This window comes from Sphaerodactylus townsendi, linkage group LG16, assembly GCF_021028975.2.
Source record: "Sphaerodactylus townsendi isolate TG3544 linkage group LG16, MPM_Stown_v2.3, whole genome shotgun sequence".
Classification (NCBI taxonomy): Eukaryota; Metazoa; Chordata; class Lepidosauria; order Squamata; family Sphaerodactylidae; genus Sphaerodactylus; species Sphaerodactylus townsendi.
This window is the reverse complement of record NC_059440.1, coordinates 6,597,018-6,620,918: the sequence shown is the minus strand read 5'-3', so window position 1 is coordinate 6,620,918 and position 23,901 is coordinate 6,597,018. Positions and strand designations below refer to the sequence as shown.

The window sequence follows — 23,901 nt, the reverse complement described above, 5'->3', positions numbered from 1 at the left end:
AAATGGTCACCATATTCCAGGTGAAGTCTGACCAACCCAGAATAGAGTGGAACAATATTGCAGGGGGTTGGATTTGATAGCCCTTTGAGTCTCTTCCAACTCTATGATTCTTGTGATTCTATCACTCCTATTGAGCCAGCCCAGAATTGCATTGGCTTTCTTGGCTTTCTTGCAACTCACTGCTGACGCCTGTTCAGTTTGTGGTCTACTAAGATTCCCAGATCCCTTTCACATGTACTATTGTCAAGACAAGTGTGGTCCATCCTCTATCTGTGCATTCCATTCTTTCTGTCTAAGTGTAGTATCTTACATTTATCTCTATTGAAATTCATTTTGTTACTTTTGGCCTAGCTCTCTAATCTGTCCAGGTCATTTTGAATTCTGACCCTGTCCTCTCGGTTATTGGCTACCCCTCCTAATTTGGTATCATCTGTAAATTTGATATGTCCATTTTTAGTCCATTAGCTTTGATGGCCATGATGGGGGAAGGGGAAGTTGAGTATACATTTTGCCAGGAAATAAAAATGGTTACCTTATATAAAAAATGAGCAGTGGGTTTAATGATGGAAGGAAGTCACCACCCCCAGTTTGCAAGACCTAAGTAAAATCATAGAGTTGGAAGAGACCACAAGGGCCATCAAGTCCAACTCACTGCCATGCAGGAACACACAATCAAGCACTCCTAACGTATGTTCATCCAGCCTCTGTTTAAAAACCTCCAAAGAAGGAGACTCCACCACTCTCCAAGACAGCGAATTCCACTGTCGAACAGCCCTGACAATCAGAAAGTTCTTCCTAATGTTTAGAAGAAGAAGAGTTTGGATTTATATCCCCCCTTTCTCTCCTGCAGGAGACTCAAAGGGGCTGACAATCTCCTTGCCCTTCCCCCCTCACAACAAACACCCTGTGAGGTGGGTGGGGCTGAGAAAGCTCAGAAGAACTGTGACTAGCCCAAGGTCACCCAGCGGGCGTGTGTGGGAGTGTACAGGCTAATCTGAATTCCCCAGATAAGCCTCCACAGCTCAGGCGGCAGAGCGGGGAATCAAACCCGGTTCCTCCAGATTAGATACATGAGCTCTTAACCTCCTACGCCACTGCTTAGGTGGAATCTCTTTTCCTGCTCCTTGAATCCATTGCTCCTGGTCCTAGTTTCTGAGACAGCAGGAAAAAAATCTTGTTCCCTCTTCGACATGACATCCCTTCAAATATTTAAACATAGCTATCATGTCCCCCCTTAACCTTCGCTTCTCCAAACTGAACATCCCCAGCTCCCTAAGTCTCTCTTCAAAGGGCATGGATTCCAGAAATGTTACCATTTTGGTTGCCTTCCTCTGGACATTCCAGCTTGTCAATATCCTTCTTAAATTGTGGTGCCTAGAACAGTACTCTACGTGAGGTTTGACCAATGCAGAGTAGAGTGGTACAATTATTTCCCTCAATCTAGACACTATGCTCTTATTGGTGCATCCCAGCGAGGACATTGTTGGACCTGTTAGTCTTGGCAGAGTTTGAGTCCCAGCAAATACCTGAATAATTGAAATCTCCCATTACTACTATTTGTGTGAAAGTTTGGTCCAGGAAGGTATCATCCAACTGTTCAGTCTGGCTTGGGGAAGCCACCACCCCCAGGTAATAGACCTGCACAATAAGATCACTGTTGTTTTTTCCCCCTTAATTTTTACCCAGATGCTCTCAACCCAGAGATGTAGGGTGGGGAGGTGCGTGACATACTGGACGGGTGCTTCTGTGGGGGTGTGGCGAGGGCGTTCCAGGGCAGGGGCAGAAGATGCACCGGTGTACTGGGCACATTTCCCTCTTGCTATGCCTCTGTCTCAACCTGGTTCCAAGGATTTAAGTCATGGACCTGCTCACGGGTGTAATCATCCCTGACAAATAGTGCTACTCTCCCGTCTTTCCTAGTCGATCTATTTCTGTGGAATAGGTTATACCCCTCAATTATTACATTCCAGTCATGAGATTCATCCCACCAGGTTTCAGTGATGCCTATTATATCATATTTACAGAGATGGCTGTGTTAAGAGTTCCAGTTCATCCTGTTTATTACCCACGCTTTATTACCCATTCGTGTGGAGACATCTAGGGCTTTGGTTCATGCCCCGGGGGTGCTTATTTAAGGTTTCATCCCTCTCGCTGCTGGGTTTTTGAACTATTTACTCAGTTCTCTCTGTAACCTTCACCCTATTCTCTCTAGTACTAGGTGAACTCGAATATTGTCTCCACTACACTCAGTTTAAAGCCCTCCTGATAAAGGTTTGCCATTCTCCTCGCAAAAATGCTGTTCCCTACAGCCGGGAGGTGTGATCCATCCCTTGCCAGTAGTTCCTCTTCATGAAACCGCAGACCACGGTCCGAGAAGTAAAAATGTTCCTGGCGGCACCACCTTATAGTCATGTCATTCACCTCCACTAGTCTTCTTTCCCGCCTGGGCCTCATGCCCTTCAACTGGAAGTAGAGATGAAAGGACAACAGGTGCATCCAGTTGCTTCAGCTTCCTTCCCCAGCGCCTCAAAATCCTTTCTGATGTCCCGAAAGCTACATCTGGGCGCGTCACTGGTTAACTACAGAACGTTTTGGAGGGCGTTGGTTCACTCGTAGGGTCGCCATGAATGGGTACCCAGACTGGTGGAAGAGACGGTTATGACGGTTTTATTTTCAAAAAGGGGGAGGAGGCCACGGCAGTGACAGCGAGGAGCCTTCTGACGTCACGCCTCCCCCTCCTTCCGCGCCCGTCTCTCCCTTCAGCGGCTCCTCCGGACACCGCGCGCGCCCCCCAGCCAATCAGCGTGGCGAGCGCGCCCGCGCGACGCCCCTCCTGGCGCGCCCTCCTTCCCCACCTGCTCGGGCGCCTGCGCAGTGGGGAAGGGAGGCCGGGCCGGCGGCGGGTGTCTGGGCGTGAGGCGGCCGGGCTCCCTCAGTCCGGGCAGGGGAGCGCGCGAGGCTCCGGACGGACTGACGGACGGACGCCCCTCCGGCTCCCGCCGCCCTCCCGGCTTCGGAGGGAGGGAGGGCCATGTCGACCGCCCTCTATGTGCTCTCCACGCTGGGCGGCTACCTCCTCACCTCGGCGCTCCTGCTCAAATGCCCGGGCTTGCTCCACCGACCCAAACGGCCCCGGTTCCGGTGCCGGCACATCTCCCACCGCGGCGGTGAGACACTCGATGGAGCCCAGCCCTTGACCGGTTGGGGGGGGGGGGGGCAGGCTGTCAGATGGGAGGGGAGGGGTCGTTCCTTCCGAGGAGAAGCATTCAAAGGGAGGGCGCAGTCAAGGGGGGGGGAGGTCCAGCGGGGTTTGGATCTAGAGAGGGATGGGCAGGTGGCACAGGGGGTGGGGGGTGAGAGTATGTGGCAGGGAGTGGGGGTGAGACTAGGTGGCAGTGGGGTGGAGGGGTTGGAGCAGGGGGCTCAGGGGGTGGGGGTGAGACTAGGTGGCAGTGGGGTGGAGGGGTTGGAGCAGGGGGCTCAGGGGGTGGGGGTGAGACTAGGTGGCAGTGGGGTGGAGGGGTTGGAGCAGGGGGTGGGGGTGAGACTAGGTGGCAGTGGGGTGGAGGGGTTGGAGCAGGGGGCTCAGGGGGTGGGGGTGAGACTAGGTGGCAGTGGGGTGGAGGGGTTGGAGCAGGGGGCTCAGGGGGTGGGGGTGAGACTAGGTGGCAGTGGGGTGGAGGGGTCTGAGCAGGTGGCACAGGGGGTGGGGGTGAGACTAGGTGGCAGTGGGGTGGAGGGGTTGGAGCAGGGGGCTCAGGGGGTGGGGGTGAGACTAGGTGGCAGTGGGGTGGAGGGGTCTGAGCAGGTGGCACAGGGGGTGGGGGTGAGACTAGGTGGCAGTGGGGTGGAGGGGTTGGAGCAGGGGGCTCAGGGGGGGGGTGAGTGAGACTAGAGTGGCAGTGGGGTGGAGGGGTTGGAGCAGGGGGCTCAGGGGGTGGGGGTGAGACTAGGTGGCAGTGGGGTGGAGGGGTTGGAGCAGGGGGCTCAGGGGGTGGGGGTGAGACTAGGTGGCAGTGGGGTGGAGGGGTCTGAGCAGGTGGCACAGGGGGTGGGGGTGAGACTAGGTGGCGCAGGGGTGGAGGGGTCTGAGCAGGGGGTGGGGGGTGAGAGCAGGTGGCAATGAGGTGGAGGGGTCTGAGCAGGTGGCCCAAGGGGTGGGGGATGAGATTAGGTGGCAATGAGGTGGAGGGGTCTGAGCAGGTGGCAAAGGGGTGGGGAGAAGAATGTCCCCCTCTTGGGCAGAGGCGATTGACAGAGCTTTTTCTGGTGCGGGGGGGGGGGGGGGGTTTCCTGAAGCTGAGGCTGAAGCGCCTAATGGGTGCCCTATTAGCCAAGGGAGGAGGAATGATGGTGGCTGCTCCCCCCGCTTTACCAAGCATTGACCTTGAAAGCTGCGTCTCCTTCTCCACAAAGGCACCGGCTCCTGTGCGTTGCTTCCGTAGCAACCCCGTCCACTCCAGGCTGCGAACAGATGCAGCGGTCTCTTAGCCTGGTGGCTTCTTCCTCTCCCCTGCCCCACTGTGAGCATTTGCCAGCAGCTAAAGCAAAGTGCTGTGGCTTTGTAACAGTCCAGCCTTGTTTTCTAAAATATTTCCATTTCCCTCTTCCCCCCACCCCTCCACGCATCCCTTTTTTGCCTCCTTCGTGTTAACCGTCTGCTTCAGGGGGGCAGTTTGGGAACTGTCTTGGAAGGTGCACAGTCTTTCTGGTCTTTCCAAAATGCCGTTTGTGAAACTGATCTTGTGGAGAGGAGAGGTGGGCAGCAAAAACGGGCATGGAAGGATGTGAAAAACAGAGGGCTGCTTTGGAGAATGAGCAGACTGGGAGAGATGGCAGAACTGTTTTGCTTTCTGAAAAAGCTGCCCCCTCCCCTCCTCCTCCATTCTCCCTTTTGCTGGGCCCCTGTTTTGTTGACTGGCAGCTCTGCTTTCAGAAAGTTTCAGAAGGGTGTCCTTGAGTGATATTGCTCAAAAAGCGTTTAGTCTGGCTGGATGGGGGCATGAGGCCAGGGTTAAGCTAATAGTGGTTTGGGGGTGTTATTGTAGAGTCTGAATTTTGTTTCAAGGCTACGCTTTGGCAGGGTTGAGTCATGCCCCAATCTCTTGGTGAGGAGCAGGCTGAGGAGCACATTACATCACACCCAGGCATGTATACATAACCCCGTGTCTTTTTTCTTAAGTGATCTATCCCAATCCCGGTGCCTACCTTGTAGAGATGCACATTTGTCTCAGTTGTGTAACAGTGTAAGGAGAGTTGCTTCATTCTAAGCCCATTCATTTCAGTGGGTTTAAACTGGAGTAACTCCGCATAGGATTGTGCTGTTAAGTCATGTTTCTGGGGCCATGTACCACGTAATAAATTGGGGCACTAGTCTCCTTCTGCTGCCTGTTTTTATGGTTCAGCGACTTTTTAGCTTTCTCTGTGCCCAGATCTGTTGCCAAAGCCTGCCTGTGCTCGTAGCTGCCTAGGTGGTTCTTGGTACAGTGCCAAAAAGTATAAAATGTGAGTACCAAGTTTTCTCCCAAGAGGGGCTATCCATCATGTCCACCTTCGCAAGAGATCATGTAGAGAGAGATTTCTCATTAGGGTTGTGTGTCTTATTGATTGCCCTTCTAGGTAATTGCATCAATTAATGGCATTTAAGAGCCTTCTTCCCTTATGGGAACTTACTTGAGCCCCTCTTCTAATCTGTTAGACACATAAACAGAGCATGAGGTTTTTAATAAATGGATGGGTGCTTATAAGAATCTGCAGTGAATCTTGAGTTGTTAAAAAGCCTGCTTTGAATTCTACATTGATTCTGTAGTGGTAGCTTTTTGTTCTCAAGAAGTGGATGTTAACTGTTTTCTTTCTTTGTGTACAAGGGTACATGTGGCCATACCAAAGCTGTGGTCTTGGGGGATGTGAAATGCCTGTTTTTGCTGCCGCTTTTGTGTGAAGCCGACTGTGAACCCTCCTAGAAGAGGTGGGGAGTGGAGTCAGTCCTTCAAAAAGGAATATTTTTGACCTCAGCAGGGATGGCAGGAAATACAGCAGGGATGGTAGGAAATATTTATTTAGAAAAAAAGTATGCCTCCTGTCTAGGAAACCTGCCAGAGCAGGGCATAATAATAACAGTGGAGATTGTTAAAATTCAGCATTAAAAACCAAGCCAGAGCATAAAGACAGAGAGCACTGATAAATTTTAGGCAAACAATAGTTTTTAGATTAAAACACACTTTAAAGTTGGTGTTAAAAGATAAACCCCTTAATTAACAGCTTGTCCCGGAGCTTGAAAGAGTGTGATGTAGGTGCCAGGCAAGTTTCAAGGGAGAGAACATTCTGTAGACAAGGGGCCACTATTGAAAAAGCCCTGCCACTGATTGATAGTTGCTTCAGCTCTGAGGCAGATCTTAACTGGTGGACTGGTCAATACAAGAAGGGGTGGTGCTCTTTCAAGTACCCTGACCCTAAGCCATTTAGCAGCAAAAGTAACAAACCTATTACACCCAGGCTAAGATAAACAGAAACTATGTGCAAGGGTTTAATAAAGTATAGGCACAGATATCAGCAAAAGGCCAGCAACAAAAGTATGCAAACAAAAAGAAAAAATAAACATGAAAATTACATTAAGAAGCAAGGCTGAACAGCAAATTTGCAACAAACAATGTAGAACTCGTGTCACTCTGTCAAGGTGTGATCTGTCATTGGGAAGAAGTTTGAGAAATCCAAGTAAGTATACTGTAACTGGTCAGTCATACATCTTAAAGGGTGTCCACCATTCCACAAATTTCACAAAATCCGAAGATGGGAATAGAACCAGATAGAGCAGCCCATTTTGCCTAATACTTCTAGGCTTGATCACTTCAAACTGGCTAATGGATGTCCTGTCTCAGGGATTCAAGTTCAAGCATAATAGGAAAGGTAGCCTTTAGGCATTCCCATTCAATAAGCAGGACTATGTGTTGGAGAAACATAATGTAAAATGCTTCTGAGGAACGATGTATGTTCTACTTTGTTTGTTGCTTGTATGTTGCAACACTTTAATATATCCTTGCCCATGTTTTCCTTTTGCCTTAGCCTCGGTGTAGTAGGGTTGTTACTTTTATTTATTTATTATTAACTTTATATATCACCCTCCCCCTGAGGGCTCAGGGCGGTTCACAACAAGGTTAAAATATACATTAAAACATAATTTAAATATTAATTACATAAAAACAACCCATTTAAAAATGTGGATGGTGTCTGGCTACCCCCCTCCCCGCCCCTTGTGCCCACGGGAGGCCAGATGACATGGTAGATGTATTTTTAACCAGGCTGTCCAAACGCCTGGCGGAACAGGTCCGTCTTGCAGGCCCTGCGGAAACTCTGTAAGTCCCGCAGGGCCCTGATCTCCCTAGGGAGCCTGTTCCACCAGGTAGGGGCCAGGGCTGAAAAGGCCCTGCCCCTCGTCGAGGCCAGCCTGATCATTTTTGGGCCAGGGATCACAAGGAGCAGAGGGGCCTACTGGGGCAATATGGGGGGAGGTGGTTCCCACTACATTTTTCCTGCTTTGCTGTTGATTTACCTAAGCCATTTAGGCCTTTAGAGGTAAGAACCAACACTTTGAGTGGTGCATAGAAACAAATGGATAGCCAGTGAGATTTTCAGCACTGGTGTGATACAAACCCTACGATGCATCCCTGACAATAATCTGACTGCCACATTTGGACTAGCTGAGGTGTTCACACTGTTTTCAAAGGCAGCTGCACATAGACAAGATTACAATAATGTAACTTATATTAAAAAAGTTTTTAGTTCAGAGGCATAATGGTTGGTGACTTCTGTTTCAGTGTATCTGAAGAAGTGTGCATGCTCACAAAAGCTTGGACCAAGAGCAGAGCTCTGCTTGTCTTAAAGGTGCCACCGGAGTCAAATCTTTTTCTGCTGCTTCAGACCAACATAGCTACCCACTTGAGTCTATCTTCATGGAAGTAACCTGTACATAATCGAAACGTGGATCACTGTAGCCAGATGACTTTTTTTGAGGAATAGTAGAAGGTGGTGTACCAGTGAATGCTAATAAAAGACTATGTGCATAGAGGAGACCTGAGCCTCCAGCCATAGACCAGTATTCACAGCACTTCCAAGTTATGAACTCATTGTGTTGTCAAAGGCTTTCACGGCTGGAATCGCTGGGGTGTTGTGGGGTTTCCAGGCTGTATGACCGTATTCTAGTAGCATTCTCTCCTGACGTTTCGCCTGCATCTGTGACTGGCATCTTCAGAAAATCTAAGGATGCCAGCCACAGATGCAGGCAAAACGTCAGGAGAGAATGCTACACAGCCGGAAACCACACAACACCCGTATGAACTCACTGATTAACAGCACCTCAGTCTTGTCTGACCTGAGGTTCCATTTACTGGTTTTCGTCCCTTTTATGTCAACCATCAGTTCAGGACTTCCAGAGCTTCTCCCAACTTACCTACTAAGGACAAACAGAGCTGGGTATCATTTCCATACTGGTGGCCCTTTACTCCCATATCTGCTTATGATCTCTCCCAGTGGTTTTATGGGGGACAACATGAAACCCCAGAAACTGGTAGCCTAAATGCCACACAGCTGAGCAGCGGTCTCGCAGCTTCCGCAGTTGGCCAGTCAAATCACAGCAGAACCTTCAAAGCATAGTTTAGTGCCAGAGTTGCATTCAAAACAAAGCTAATAGTCCTGTGTGTGAGTAATAAATACCATAATTATTTGGCTGTCACTGAAATTTTTAGGCTCCTGGATGAACAGCTTCCCTGGATTATTTGCCCAATATGCAAAGTACCTGGAACCTACTTTGCTAGTCCTCCCTACTTCCCTTAACAAGCACTTGTTCTTTACAGCATCTTGTCCATTTACTGGTCATAAACAGCAGAACCTACCCTCCTCCATCTCCTCTGCCCCTTTGGTCAAGCTGTAGTTTCTCCCTTCACTGTTGCCTTCTGTTCTTTTGATCAGAGTATTCTGAAGAAAGATCATGTTGCTCGGACATGAAGGACTATTTGCACTAGTAACCACTCTCTTTTTCTGATGACTGTTGAGATGTGCCTTTGAGGCTGTTTTTCTGGCCTTTAGCTGTATTGTTACTGCAGTATAAAGGCCTTTTTGTGTGCTGCGTCCATCTAGTGCAGCAATCAAACTGCTGCTTATCTTGAGTGTCAGACCTCAGCTCTCTGAGGAGTTTTTTTTTAAGCCCTGTCTCAGTTTGCAAGCATTACATAGAAGATCCTCATCTATTATTTGTGGACAGTGGCGTATCAGATGGAGTTTGGAAACTGCTTGTCCTGGAAGATATGTAACTGAGCCTTCTGGAATACTATGCCAGAACCCTCAGTTTATCCTTGATAGGATGTGCAGATGAGGCGTCTCCGTTGCGCCGGAAGTTAACTCTAGAGCAGATGTAGACAAGACAAGGATCTGGACTGCAGGGAGGGGGGCAAAACTGCTGAACATGCAGCTTTAGATTACATATTTTCAAGTGCTGGAAATCAAACTTCTCTTTTTGGGAGCAGTCGTGCAGGAACCATGAAGCATTCACGCCTACTACCTTCTTTATTTACTTACCTTATAGGTTGGCTTAGTTGCTGACAGAGTGCTGGCTCTAGTTATCTGTTGCGCCCCCCCCCCCATGCCCCCACCAAAGCAAACCTTTGTGTGTAAGAAAGGCCCATCTGGGCCAGCATCCTATTTCACACAGCAGACAGCCAGTTTCCTTGGATGGCCAACAAATTAGAGCAGGGGTTCTCAATCTGTTTGAGCCTGGCAACACCTTTGGACTTGGGAAAGGGACTTGGGAAAGGGGGGAGGTGAGTGGCACCCCAAAATGGTTCCCACAAAAATCAGAACCAGACACAATTGCCTCCCTCCTCATTTTGCAAAAGAATCGCTCAAGGGGAATAAGCAGAAATGAAGGAAAGCCTGAAAGAAGGAGGAAACAAAAAGAAGCTTTGAAGTGGAAATGGAGCCACCACCCTTGGTGCTTGCCAATCCTCCTCATCCTCCATCTGCTGCAGCTGGTATTGCCATGGAAAACCTTTGCATTTGTATGACAGCAGCCAATACAAGCTGTGCCCTACAATGGCCCTGCCTACTTTCTGAAAAGCTAGGCAAGCACCGTGGCACCCACAGGTACCACACTAGGGACTCTGAACCAGAGAAGAAGCCCAAGGTTTTCCCCGACATTACCTCAAGGTTAGTACCTCTAGATGTGGAAGTTCCATGTAGTCCTCTAGATGTGGAAGTTCCATCTAGTCCTCTAGATGTGGAAGTTCCATCTAGCCACTGATGGAGCCATTCTCCGTGATTCTGTCTAATCCCTTAAAGGCATATGTGCTAGTGGCCATCACCCCTGTGGGGCCATGATAGTACATCAGCTACATGCCTAGAAAGATTCGGAGTCAGTCCCTGGCATCATCTGCTGAAAAGATCAGATGGGACGACTTCTACCTGAGACCCTGAATCCCTGCTGCCTGTTTCAACTAGTTCTAGCCTTGAAATACTTACTTTCATTCATCCTGAATCTTTTGCCCATCAACCTCTTTGAGTGCCCCCCAAGATCTAGTATTACTGGAGAGGGAGGGGAAAAATCCTCTTTATCCACTTGTTCTGCCTAGCCTTAATTTTATGAATCATATTCATGGTCATCCCCCCATAGCCGTTATTTCTTCATGAAAGTAGGAAAGATGTTCTGACCCCTTAATCATTTCAGTTGACAATATCTATGTGTTTCCCAGCTCTGCAGTACTTCTTTTTAGTTATGGCAACCAAATATGTACCCAGTTCTCCAAATGAGGTCTTGGTATAGATTTGTACAATAGCATTATAATATTGGTCATTTTATTTTCAGTCTTGTTTTCCAGCATGACATTTGTCTTTTTCAGTAGACATTTACATCGAGCTCTCTGCTGCAGTGCCAAGATCTTTCCCCCACTCTCCTTGACTAGTTCTTTATAAGACTCTTGTACTGTTGTTTGCGACCAGTATCTTAACAAGGTATAATACTAGGAATTTTGTTAAAAATTGTTTTATTCAGGCTCAGGTAGCTTGCAACAGAATGCGGCAGCCAGGCTCCTCTCCGGAGCAACAGCTAGGGACCGGATTACGCCGGTCCCATACCAACTGCACTGGCTGCCGATGAAATTACGGGTCATGTTTAAAAGTTTTGGTATTGACCTTCAAAGCCATTCAGCCTTGGCCCTGCTTATCCTGAGGACCGTCTCTCCCTATATAGCCCTTCTAGGCCCCTCTGTTCATCAGGAGGTGGACCTACTGGTGATCCCTGGCCCCAAAGGCGATCCGGCTGGCCTCTACAAGGCCAGGGCTTTATAGCTCTGGCCTACCTGGTGGAACAGGCTTTTGGGTGAGAGCAGGGCCCTGCAGGACTTACAAAGTTTCCGCAGAGCCCTTTAAAACAGACCTGTTCCACCAGGCGTTTGGCCAGCCGGGATGATGTCAACTTGCCATAAGAACATCCGGCCTCCCGTGGGTTCATAAAGGGGAAGAGAGGAGCTGAAGCCATCTGTAGTTTTAGTATTTTATGTATTTTATGTAAATTATATATATGATGTTTTAAACTTTTTATTGTTGATGGAAACCACCCTGAGCCTTCGAGGAGGGCGGTATATAAATATAATAAATAAATAAAACATAAGACAGTAAATAAATGTATAGTGTAAACTTAAAACATACAATTACAACAATATCCTCTCCTAATCTAGTACAGTGAGAGCCAGCATGGTGTAAAGGTTAAGGCAGGGGTGTCCAACTCTGGTGCTTCAGATGTTTATGGACTACAGTTCCCATCAGTCCCTGCTGGCATGGCCAATTGGCTGGTGAGAATTGTAGTCCATGTAGGGGCTGATGGGAATTGTAGTCCATGCCTATCTGAAGTGCCAGAGTTGGACACTGGGTTAAGGTGTCAGACTAGGATCTGGGAGAACCAAGGTTAAATCCCCACCCACACCATGGGAGCTTGCTGGGTAGCCTAGTCACATATGCTCAGCCCCAACCCTGACAAGTATTTGAATGGGAGACCTCCAGGGAATACCAGTGGCATGACTCAGAGGCAGGCAGTGGCAAACCGCCTCTGAACATCTCTTTCCTTGAAAGCCCTATCAGGGGTTGTCACAAGTCAGCTGAAATTTGACGGCAAAAGAAAAAATCTAATACAGTACAGTGCAAGATGGTGCCCTAAACTCATCCTATTCCATAGGGAGGATTGTCACCAATATAACGATGGTGGACCAGACAAATGTAAGGTTTAATCAGCCTAGAGCCGTGGTGGCGAACCTTTGGCACTCCAGATGTTTATAGACCCTGAATTCCCATCAGCCTGCCAATTAGCCATTCTGGCGGGGGCTGACTCCTGGAAATAGCAATCCCTAACATCAGGATGGAGTTCTAAGGGTCGCCACCATAACCTGAGGGATGGAGACAGAGAACAGTTGAGGGGAAGAAGAACGGAGAAGGGAAGGGAAGGAAGCAAAGAAAAGGAGGGAGGCCAGTTAGTACATATATCCTCAGGTATACGTTTTGTGGAACCATAATTATGTGAATGGAACCCCTCCCTTTTTTCCTTTGGAAGCAGGCACACGGGTGCCTCAGAAAAGAGTGGGTTTAACCCAGTGGTGGGATTCAAATAATTTAACAACCAGTTCCGGTGGTGGGATTCAAATTAACAGCTGGTTGTTTACAAGCATCATTTTAACAACTTGGTTCTGTGGCCGGGGAGTGAATTTTAGAACCTGCTGAATCCAGTTTAACCCACCCACCTTGTTCCTAACCTGAGATGGCTCTGTGGAAGAGTTTGGATGTATACCCTGCCTTTCTCTCCTGTAAGGAGACTCAAGGTGGCTTACAAGCTCCTTTCCCTTCCTCTCCCCACAACAAACATCTTGTGAGGTAGATGGGGCTGAGAGAATTCTGAAGAACTGTGACTAGCCCAACTGTGACTAGACCAGCAGGAATGTAGGAGTGTGGAAACACATCTGGTTCACCAGATAAGCCTCCGCCACTCAGGTGGAGGAACAGGGAATCAAACTCGGTTCTCCAGGTTAGAGTCCAGCTGCTCTCAACCACTACACCACGCTGTGAGGCTTCCCTCCTACACTTACTTTTAAAAGGTATCAGTGAAGGGAATGCTGAGAGCCTGGACCATTATTGTGAACCTCCCCAGGACGAGAAGGGAAGGGGTGGAGTATGCATCAAATAAATAAAGGTGCAGTTTTTAAAAATAAAGCAATCAAATTTCTTGTGTTAGACTCCCAAGCCTCAAAGCAGTAGCACTGAACAGATTCTGTGGACGTGATTAAGACTTGTGCGTACACAGAACTTCCAAGAATTTATCATCATTTTATATTACCTCATATCTGGATCAGTTTCCTTTACTCTTGTTATTTTCCTTCCTGATCAACAACGTAATGTCAGCTTGGAAGAAGAGAGAGAGAGAGTAAAACAGACTGTTTGTTTATCTTGATTCAGCCTTTGGCGTATTTGAGGGGGCCACTAGTGTGAAGCTTCCTGACGAAGTCTAATTCAGTAGTTTCACTGACGCATAATATTGCATTGGAGGGCAGGCAAGTGGGTGTGCCTAAACCCAAGATGAGGTAGCCCACAGGTGTCAAACTTGCAGCCCTCCAGATGTTATGGACTACAGTTCCCATCATCCCTATGGCATCATGCTGGCATGGGATGATAGAACAATCCATAACTTTATCTAGAGAACGTTAATCATGTAAGAGCCCCTGTAGTGGTGTGTAAAGTAAATATGGAAGCAGATTTTCTATTTTGGTCACTGGTTTTGTGTCCCTGTTAGGTGCCCAGTCATCTTTGGCAAAAAGTGGTTTTAGATTAAGATCTGTTGGTAAGCAAAGAAAGGTCTGCTATCAAAGGCCAGTGAAAAGAAACATGTAATTATCCAGGATGGGCTGTATAAATCATCGATGAGGTGTTGGACTGGTTTGAGCTGGGAGCTCTAGGTGACAACCGGTAGTATTTGTTCTTTTAGGCCTGTCAAGGCAAACCATTTTTAAGGTCAGAAGCAGCCTGCTCCAAGACCCTGACTGCTTATGAAAGCGAGAACATTTTCTCTGCCTGCCTGCAAAGGGCAAAATCTGACTGGGGATTTGAAATTTTCCTGGCTTGAATGACACTAAAGCTTAAGCTTATTGCTGTGAAGGTTTAGCCAATCTATTTAGTTTAAGTTCTTCAGTTTTGAGCCGCACGGTACTAGACTTCCTGTTTTCCTCTGCAAGCATGAGAAAACACTTGGCATTGTAAACTCACATGGAAAACCGTGTCATTTTGCAGGCACAAGCTGGCCAGATTATATGCATTAATATGACTCTTTATGTATCTTGCAACCATGTAAACACTATAGATGAATGCAACAATTAAGCAAAGGGCAGCAGTAAAAACAAACAAAGCTGAATCATCTTTGAAGGCTATTGTGGCCTCTCCTCCCCCCCACCCCCATGCACACTGGTTCCACTCTGCCCCAAAGAATGAGGGTGGGAAAGAGCATTAGGCAGTTTGCCTGGCTCCGCTTCACCCCTCCCAAAGGTGGGATGGAAGAAGGAAGAGACAGTTTGCCTAGCCAGTTGGCTAGGTCCCTCTTGCGCCACCTCTATGAGCCAGGGGCTCACAAGGGGTCTGGGTGGGCCAGGCCAGGCACTGCCTCTCCATTGCCTTGCCTCGCGCAGGACTCATGTGCGCAGGGTCCAGCTTCAGGTGGGGCAAGTCACTGTGTCCCTAGCCTTGAGCAAGCCTTGAGCAAGTGTCCCTAGCCCTGAGCCCTCCAGGGGAGGGCGGTATAAAAATGTAACAATAAATAAATAAAGTCTGGGTGCCACCTTAGAACATCTGTCTCAGTATTTACTATCTGAAAGGGAATAGTTGGTGAAAATAGGAGAAGAAGAGGAGGAGAAGGAGGAGGAGCTGGATTTATAGCCCCCCTTTCTCTCCTGTAGGAGACTCAAAGGGGCTTACAAACTCCTTTCCCTTCCTCACCCCACAACAGACACCCTGTGAAGTAGGTAGGGCTGAGAGAGCTCAGAAGAACTGTGACTAGCCCAGGGGTAGGGAACCTGCGGCTTGAGAGCCGCATGTGGCTCTTCTGCCCTTGCACTGTGGCTCCCATGAGTGAGCATGCGGCCCCAACGCCTGTTCCTTGTTATCTTACCACAGGTGGCAACGAGCGAGGCACACGCAACTGCCCATGGTTGGCTGGGCCAGCGCCGGCTAATTCCCCTCTAGCCCGCCCTGTTGGGCCGGAATGGGGTGCTTTCTGGCTGGCCCGGCAAAGACTCGAACCGCCAACTTCATCCTTGCCACCCTACGGAAGGAAGGCAGCTTGAGAGTGAGCATCCATGCAACTTCTCAGAATGAGCAGAGTAAAAGGTAAAAAAACCCCTATATATATAGTGTTATCTTTATTTTAAATGTCAAAAATTATTTGCGGCTCCAAGTGTTTTCTTTTCCCGTGGAAAATGGAGTCCCGAAATGAAGCTCTTGCTGAGTGTTAAAGGGTTCCCTACCCTGGACTAGCCCAAGGTCCACCCAGCTGAATTGTGTGTTGGTAGTGCACAGGCTAATCTGAATTCCCCAGATAAGCCTCCACAGTTCAGGCGGCAGAGCAGGGAATCAAAGAATCTGCAAAAACATCTGACGTGGAAAGTATTTGATGGGGCATTTTAATTTGAGATTGCAGAACTACAAATAATTTATATTTTAATAATGTAAAAACAGAGTTATTGTTTTAATTTAAATGTTTTAACTGCATGTATCTCTGTATTGTTATAGCCAAAGGCTCAAACAACAATAAATACTTGACTTGACACTCGCTCTTAACCCCTACGCCACTGCTGCTCTCTCTTAGCCACTATGTCACTGCAAAGAATTTTGCAGTAAATAAGGGTGTACAAACACTCTTGTATTGTCACAGTAAGTCTAGCATTGTGTTTATGACATTAGAAACGCTCAACTCTTCAATGTTGTATCGTCATACATGTTATATGGTAGCTTATTTGTTGTGGACAAAACAAGTCTAATTGAAACAATGATTCTATCTTTAACAATATGTTGCATATGTTTCCGGTATATTCTGGCATTTTCTAATCTACATTTTGTGCAAATAAAGTTTTGTCTGAAAACACCTTTAACTCATTCCATAAATGAAAATATTTTACGGAGGGTTTTTTTTTTCCAGAGCACAAAGATTGTCTTACATTAAAATCTGCAGCATTAGAGAGTGATTCCTGTACGTACTCTAGATGCAACTATATTAAAAATCATATTTATTATTTAAATGGAACTTACTTGACCATAATGAATATGCTAATGAATATGCTACAATGTATACGATGATAAATACTGTTGACAAGTTTGGGGTGTTCAGTGTTACAAAATTTAACTCAGAATGCTGCTAGTCTCCATATTGAGATGGAGGATGTTCTGTCCAAATCTTATGTATACTTTAATTTAGTTTTTTAAAAAGGGTGGGTGTTTCTGATCTCTTTCTGATCTTGTTTTTTGGATTTCTCAGATGGCAAAAACGAAGGTGCTAAAACAGCAAAGGGTGCTGCTGTTGGCAGGTCTTTATCTAGGTTGGGGTATATTCTGCAATTTCCCTTGCAGAAAACAAAGGCAGTTACTTTTAAATTCCATCAATATTATAATTTGATCTGGCAACTAATTTATAAATGATGCATCTTAGGTTGCAGCGATGCATCTTATGCTGATAACATTGTAAATAAGCTTCAGGTTAGTAAGAATGTGAATTTGCAATGATTTACCTCAAATTCCCCATTTTTTCTGGGGAGCAAAAACATAGAGGGGACGGACTTAAGCTTTCCAGTTCATTGCTGGCATTTTTCTTTGATTGTGGCGCACACCTGACCCTTCCTGCTGTCTCTTTTCTGGTCTTTGTTCTCTGTGAGAAACTTCCGGGATTCATCTTGTCCCTCTTATTGATTCAGGAAGCATGCCATCTGTAGCTCCTTTAAAAAAAAACCTGTAAAGGCACAGATGGTTTTCTTTTTGGTCACTATGGCTTGTTGGTATGGTGTGAGTAGGAGGCAGTTTGCTTGGGGGAGAGGGAGATGGACTATGCTGAATCAGTGCCCTTTCTGTACGCCCTTCAAAATCCCACCTCCAAGTAGAGAGTGAGGATTTTCCCCTCTCCACTGCAATACTGCTTCTAAATACAGTGGCATCGGAGCAAACGCGTGGTTCTCATTTGTACGGGAGACAACAAAGAGGGGTGAACTTTCTTGCTCTTATTTGCATCAGCACATCTCAATTTTTGTAGCAGACCCTTTCTGAATATAGGTAGATGCTGGCAGTCTTATCTGACTGCTCGTAGCTGTTTCCATCTGTCACAGTTCTGTGCTTTTCCTATTTTGGCTTTTCAGAGTCCTTTGTTCCCACAGCCCTCTTTTCTAGAAAGAGAGAGTAAATTGAAGACATGTCTGTTTTCTACATGTGTTTACCAGCATTCAATAGGTAACAACATTTGGGACCTCTTAATAATCTTGGAGCAGCAGTGGCGTAGTGGTTAAGAGCAGGTGTACTCTAATCTGGAAGAGCAGGGTTTGATTCCCAGCTCTACTTCGCCTGAGCTGCTCATGGAGGGTTTATCTGGAAAATTCAGATTAGCCTGTAGTACTCCACACACACCAGCTAGGTGACCTTGGGCTAGTCACCAGTTTCTTTTGAGAATCTCTCAGCCCCACCACCTCACAGGGTGTTTTGTTGTTGAGAGGTGGGAAGGAAGAGGTTTGTAAATGAGTTTGGAGTCTCTCATTACAGCGGAGAGAAAAGGGAGGGATATAAGTCCAACTAAATTAGATCTTCTTCCATATTGGGTTTTAGGGAATATATCAGATGGACTCAACACATGGGTAAAAAATTGAATAGTTTGATCCAGTTTTTTGTGTAGCAGAGGAGTCTCAATTGGTATAGATGAATTTTTTGCAGTGGGAGGAAGGGAAAAGAAAAGAATGGATTCTTGCCTGGCTGTTCAGCCCTGTTATAGAATGAACTGTGGAAAGTTAGTCTCAGTAAATTCACCGTATCAGATACTTTTTGAACCTGCGGTCCCATTCATATTAACAGAGGTGTTGTGTGTCTCAGACATTAAAGTAAATAATGCTGTGGCTTTCATTTGCTGCACCTAGGCTGCATTTCAAGTGGCTGTAAACTGGCGTTGGTCCATCTCCTAGAGCAGCTTTGCACAGAGCTTATTTTGCTGAGTTTGTTGAGGGGTATGCCTTACTGCCGTAACTGTATAAGAGGATTTGGGACACCCAGTACGACTCTCTCACTTGACACTTGGAGTGTAAGCAGGAAGTGCCTCACGGATCACGATTACTGCAGAAACAAAAGAAACCGTTTTGTTGAAAGTTTCAGGTTTGCAGTTAGATTTGAGTCCAGTAGCACCTTAGAAACCAACGTCGAGTTTCAGGGTATAAGCTTTCCTGAGTCACGAGTAGTAATGGAGATCTCTGAGTCCTTTTATTCCAGTTAGAAATTGATTCATAGGGTTATCGTGAGTCAGAAGCGATTTGAGGGCACTTAGCACGCACACAATGTTTGTAGGGGTTGCAGAGGTACAGTGTATATTGTAAGTGGCTTGATCAGAGCAGAGGGGAAATCCTTGGGGGCAAAAAAATTAGCATCTATCAGTGAGATAAGAATCCTGTGTCCCTGTTCAGGCTGGACAAGAGAAGGGGGCAATCTGTTGTTCTGAACTTGTGAATTAACTCAGGTTCAGCAGTCTCTCCTAATTTCCCTTGAAATTTCTTTGCTTGAGGACTTCTACTCCTAGGTCCGTGGTGGCAAACCTTTGGCACTCCAGATGTTATGGACTACAATTCCCATCAGCCTCTGATGGGGCTGATGGGAATTGGCCATGCTGGCAGGGGCTGATGGGAATTGTAGTCCATAACATCTGGAGTGCCAAAGGTTTGCCACCACTGTCCTACCGGTAGGTCAACAATGGTGTGACCTAGAAGATTAAAATTCTGTTTCTGTTGAGGTTGACTATTTCTTCAGTACAGTTTAGTTCAATATGGTAGTGAGGCTAGGTAGTGTGGCAGTGGTATTTACATATCTGGCCAATTCTGTCAGCAGCATGTGAATTTTATAAGGATTTGTTGAAGAAATCTCCTGCAAAATTTGTGCTACGATGATGATGATGTTTGTTTGTTTGTTTAATAAACTGCCCACCCCCGAAGGGCTCTGGGCGGTACACAACAAAACAGTGGGTAGAATAACGATACATAATAAATAATTAAATAAAATCTGTGAATTATGGGAACCGGAAAATAGGCTTGAATATTATATTTGATATAATATGCCAGGCGAACCTATGGCACGAGTGCCAGAGGTGGCACTCAGGAAACCCTACTCTGTTAGGCAACGCACACAGAGTTCATCATGTAATGGGGAATCACCTCCCCACACAGAAACATCTAAACTTCAGCCTTTGGGCAGCTGGAAGCTTGATTATCCAGCATTAAACCTAAGACCTAATAGTTTTGGGGAAGCAGTATAAGGTAACCCACAGCAAGCTGTGTTAAACCCACTTTGATTTTCATGCAAAAGGAACTCAAAAGCGTGATCACCTTGGAGTAATGGCTGGGTTGCCTGGCAAATGGGGCTTTGCTTACAGGTAAACCCTCTAGAGTGCATTCCGTGATTCACCCTTTGGAAGAGATGCGAGGTTGCTTCAAAGCAAAGCCACCGACTACCACCAAGCTTACTCCTGAGTAGCACGCCTCAGAACCAACTGCATTTTTTTCTAAACTGAAACCTCAAGTATTCTGGTTAAATTACCGTGTTGGCACTTTGCAATAAATAAGTGGGTTTTGGGTTGCAGTTTGGGCACTCGGTCTCAAAAAGGTTCGCCATGCACTTGAGGTATAAACTGAACATCAAGGAGTCTCTCTCTCTCTCTCTCTCTCTCTCTCTCAGTCGTAAAAGTAACTGGTCAGCAAGTTATAAAGCAGGGAAGATCTTATATCACTAAGGAATTTATAACATCCTGGCATAGGACTAAAGATGTGAGATAGAGCATGTCTTATTGACCTAAAGACATCCTCAGCTAGATAAGAGGGACTAAGTTAATAAACACAGAAATGAAGATGTCAAAGGTTAGAGGAGAGATAAATTGGATGAGATAATTAAAATGTGTTTTTCTATATTTAATGAACTCTGAAATGGTAGTGAAATATATGTGTCAGGCCCAGGGCTGTCAGTGTCCAGATGTCATGCTGTGTAAGAATTGCAAATGTTTTCCTGTAAATGCTTTCCTGTTTCCCTCTTCCCTTCCTGGCAACTCCCTGGCGCCAGCTCTCCTGCAAGAAGGTGCAAACGGTTCCCAGGTTCTTTGAAGCTCTGTAGTGCAAATGTTGTAGAATTTGTAAAGAGAGGCACAGTTTGAAGGTGTCTGGGACGAAATGGGGGAGGGGTGTCGAAGGATATAATCTCTGGATCTAAGCTGGAGAGCTTAGATTCAGCTTTCTTTTGTTACTCTACGCGTTGTTAGAAATAGACTGCTTTAGGACTTTCCTACGGTCTCTGTTATTTCCACGTTCGAGAACCTGACAATATGAAAGGTATGCATAGGATGTATTCTAGAGAAACCACATATCATAAATAATTGTTACAATCCTTTTCACCTTTTTAGTAAATAAGAAGTATGTGAAATCGTGTTATCCTGGAGAAGTTTCTCTTTGGACATAGGAATGTTGAAAACTGGTTGTCTTGACTGAAACCAGGAAGGCTGAAATTAGTTTTATTGCCTTATCTATGGAAGGGGCAAACAAGACAAAGAGCAGAGGAAAATTCCAGCTTAGTGTTAAAAAGTCAAACTAGCAAATTTGATTTTAAGGTGAAGGGTATGTAATCATGACGTGTGCTTTTTTAAATGTATAAGTATAAATGTATAAGAAGAGAGGTCTTTGTCTGGTTGGGTGTGACTCTCAGAGAGAGAGAGAGAACCCTGTGATAGATATTGGATCTACACAGTAAAAATAATTTTTCTCTCTTAAAACCTGAGTCTTGGGTATTATTTTCTTCACCCATCTTTTAAACTGTCACTGAGCTGAGCTAGATAGAGATTCTTGCCCCACACCAGGATGAACAGGTATGCTACTCTAAGAGCGATTTTTTTTCAACCTTTGTCCTACAACACAAGATGTTGTAAAATTATTTGTGGATGAGCCAGCTAAGTATTCTTCTCACAATGGGGAAAGAAAATCACAGAATGCATGGAACTTTCTATAAATGTACACAGAGTCACCAAAGGGAGCCTTTTAGAATTCACATCTCCAAAATTCAGCTGTCTTTCTGGAAGCTCTTTAAAGGTGTGTTGATCATATGCATAAAGGAAGTGGTCACCAGTTAACATCACTTTATGTTGTCTTTTGAATACTCTCACAGGTGCTGGAGAGAATCTGGAAAATACCATGGGAGCTTTTCGCCAGTGAGTATAAAGATTGACTGTTGACCAAATGCATTTGGCTTGTGTGTCTACAGCAGGGGTCTGCAACCTGCAGCTCTCCAGATGTTCATGGACTACAAATCCCATCAGCCCCTGCCAGCAGTCCATGCTGGCAGGGGCTGATGGGATTTATAGTCCATGAGCATCTGGAGAGCCGCAGGTTACACGACTCTCAGTCCTAACAGGGGTCCCCAAACTTCTGACATTGCAGTTGCCAAATCAGGACCCAGGAAGACATTTATCCGACCCACGCTGTGCAGAAGCCGGATCTCCCCCTTCTCTATCTCACTTTTTCCCAGGTTTACAAGCAGCATTAAAGCACGGGTGACTCGCTGCTCTCATTCCAATGACGAGGAGGGACCAGCCTGCAATGCAGCAAGGGAGAGAAAGTGACAGAGGCTGCCTTTCTCCCTCTCCCCTTGCCGCATTGGTGCGGTGCGACAGTGAAATAGTAGCAATGGGCTCTAGCAACTCTAAGTACAGGCTTCGCAAACTCAGGCAGCCCCTGGAGCTTCGCACCCGACCCCCAGGTTTTGAAGCAGCCTCAAAGCCTTGTAGGCGTCTGGCTGCTCATCGTCCAAGCGGCCGGAGGGACCGTTACCAATGCGACAAGGGGGGGGGGGGAGAGAAGGCGGCCGAGGCTTCAGGGCAGTTGGAAGGGAACCGATGGGGGTGGGGGGGGCTCAACCAGAGGCCGAGATTGAGGCGGTTGGATGGCCCCAGGCGTGACATAGTCCCGGCCCCGGCTGGGCTCTGGCCATGCGTGGGCTTGGCCCCCCTGTTTAAAAAAGTTCTGAGGGACCCCCTAGTCTACAGAGCTTGTTTATCACGATCAGTCATATTGGATGATAAAAGGAATTTGTTGCTTGCTTTTGGCCTAGTTCGCTTTGGAAAAGGATTAGTGGGGAGACTCACATGAGGACTAAGCAAAGGCCCCAGTTCACTAGAGGCTCTGGTGTTGCTTTTAGCTATAGCTACACACCCTGGCTTATTCCAGTTTCATTCAGGGCACTAAATACCTGCAGTGACTGAGAACTCCACCCATCTCCGCACCGGTGGGAAAAAAAAAAGAGATAACTTTATCAATTATTTGCCATTAATATTTCACTTAAGGTGAGCCCTGTGCAAAACATTCTTTCTCATATAACTTTGAGGAAGTAGGGCATCTAGCATGGGGCTTGTGCTCCTGTTACAGCCTGGGAGGCTTCTCGTCTCGGGTCCAGACACCTGCACAGAAGCAGGTAGCCTCTGGAGGCAGAAGGAAACTGAAGAGCTCCTGCCTCTCCTCAGCAGGGCAGCCCTTAAAAGACTTAAGGGCTAAACAAGACATGTGCTGTGATTCCTTGTCTGAAGCACCCACTGTTGTGGGCCCAATTCTGGCATGAGGCGAATAGGTCTGCCAACTCCTGCTTGGAAAAATCCTGAGTTTGGAGAGTGATGCCAAGGGAGGCAGTGCGTGGTCCTGGTGTTTAAGCTCCTGCGACTGAAGCTGCACTGACTGCCCCGGCACCACCAACTTGTTATATGTCCTAAATCAGCCACCAGTTCCTCAACCAGGGTTCCCTGGGTACCCCTGGGGTGCCGTGGAAGCATGTCCACAGGGTACCACTGACAGCACTACCGCCTTCACCGCCCCACTTCCATTTTTTGTGGGTGCTCTCCCGACCCGGCGCCAGCAAGAGACATGGAGCTAGCCCATGGGGCAGGGAGGCCTGCACCACAAGGTCAGCAGGCCACCCCACCCCAGTGCTTACCCTTCACCCTGGGAGGGTGGGAAGGTGCAGGGGGGGGGTGTGGCTAAGCAGCAAAGGGGAACAATAGGAGGGGAAAGGTGGAGGAGGTGGCTGACAGGAGATTACCGTGGGGAATGAGATAATGAAGAGAGGCCATTGATTCCAAGGGTACCCTGACCTCGAAAAGGTTGGGAAACACTGTCCTAAATAATGTGCACTTGTATTGAAGTGTTAAATGCCGTTTGTAATATGATGGGAAAAAATTATATTGTACATTTTATTACCATGCCCTGCTGTCCTAGAAGTCAAAGGAGTATGTATAATAGTCTTCAGGACCTTTTTCTGTCCTTATGTCCACCCCCTTTCCTCTCAGGTTGCTTAAATTTATCTCTTTCCTACAGATGATATTATTATTATTATTATTATTATTATTATTATTATTATTATTATTATTATTATTATTATTATTATTATTAGTATTATTTGTATTTGTATTTGTATTTGTATTTGTATGGCCTTGTTGTATTTATAAACCATGCCCTGGCCCCGAAGGTACTCAGGAGGTGATGAACAAAATTATAGAAATAGAGAGCACACAATAAAAATCCAGTAATATCAAATTGGATTAAATAAACATTAAGCAATGGCTCTATCAATGTT

General features: G+C 46.6%; 1 protein-coding gene across 1 annotated transcript in view; it reads left to right on the top strand.

Moving 5' to 3' along the window:
• The first annotated feature begins 2,888 nt into the window (after positions 1-2,888).
• GDPD1 (glycerophosphodiester phosphodiesterase domain containing 1) overlaps positions 2,889-23,901 on the top strand; it is a 43,591-nt gene continuing 22,578 nt past the window's right edge. Inside the window, exons 1-2 of the mRNA XM_048519448.1 lie at positions 2,889-3,167; positions 21,448-21,490. Coding sequence (XP_048375405.1) covers positions 3,032-3,167; positions 21,448-21,490 — 179 coding nt within the window. The 5' untranslated portion in view covers positions 2,889-3,031. The remainder of the gene's footprint in view (positions 3,168-21,447; positions 21,491-23,901) is intronic.